The sequence below is a fragment of the Trichinella spiralis genome, assembly GCF_000181795.1.
Source record: "Trichinella spiralis strain ISS 195 chromosome Unknown Scfld3999, whole genome shotgun sequence".
NCBI lineage: Eukaryota > Metazoa > Nematoda > Enoplea > Trichinellida > Trichinellidae > Trichinella > Trichinella spiralis.
The window spans coordinates 4,038-5,013 of NW_003530938.1; the positions used below are offsets into that span (position 1 = coordinate 4,038).

Below are 976 nucleotides of genomic sequence, written 5' to 3' on the forward strand. Positions count from 1 at the left end.
AAAAACGAATTCGGCCGCTTCAGCCTCATCGCGTCCAGCGCTGGTCCAACTGGAACCCGCTTGCGCCCTAACGACGCCCGGTGATGGGGACGAACGTGAAGCCGAGCCAGGCTTGATACGCTACACGTTCAGTACTGCTGGTTCCATTACGATGGGCGAAGATCAGAACCGTTTGCAGAAAAAGCGAACCGTTGAAATCGGCTCAACCGCCGGCGTGTCGGTTTTGGTTCTGCTGGCGTTGGCGGTGATGGTCTTCGTCAGCATCCGAAATCGGGTAACAAATCTGCTTCACCATTTTACCAGCTTGGTCAGAAATGTGGACAAATTCTCCACTGTCGACCCACCCAGCGACAAAATATCCAAACGACGTCGCCTGTCCGATCCTACTGTCGACAGTCGAATGTCACAAACTGAAATGCAGGTTTCAATGCAGACCCAAACTACACGTCTCAGCGCCGACGTTGCCATCCCTTTTGTTCAGCCTACAGTGCAGAGCACGTCGAAATCGGCCACTCCTTCCGGATGTAGTTTTGCCGAACCTGAGCAAGACTTTGAATATGACTATTACGAAGCGCCGATCGAAGGATCCATTTTAAATCCTGCTTGGTCATATTGACAGCAAAACAAGTAAAAGTTTGATTTTTGAAGAGCTGAATTTAAATATTAAAATGTTATTTTTATCTTGTTAAAATTTCAAACGATTCGTACTTGCATTACTGTCATCGACAGGTTAGTTCTACCGTACTAAGCCGTTGTACGTTGAACCGACTTGTTTTGAAAAAGACTCACGCTCTTTAAAAAGTTAACTGACAAGTTTCTGTGACAAAAGTTGATGAAAAACGTTTCCTGTTCTGTACTCGTTCGGCTTAGCTTAAATTTTTGATCAATGCAGTTTTCACCATCCCAATTTAATCTGTTGGCTATCAACTTGAAATCACATCTACCCTACGGTGACTTTCAGAAATCGCATTCAACA

The 976-nt window shown here is 45.4% G+C and overlaps 1 protein-coding gene across 1 annotated transcript; it reads left to right on the forward strand.

Annotated features, from left to right (window-relative positions):
* Positions 1-23: 23 nt before the first annotated feature.
* Tsp_13053 (conserved hypothetical protein) lies at positions 24-616 on the forward strand (the record flags this gene model as incomplete). Its single annotated transcript, XM_003367597.1, has 1 exon — positions 24-616. A coding segment is annotated over one exon (593 nt), but the record flags the coding sequence as incomplete, so codon positions are not given.
* Positions 617-976: the final 360 nt, after the last annotated feature.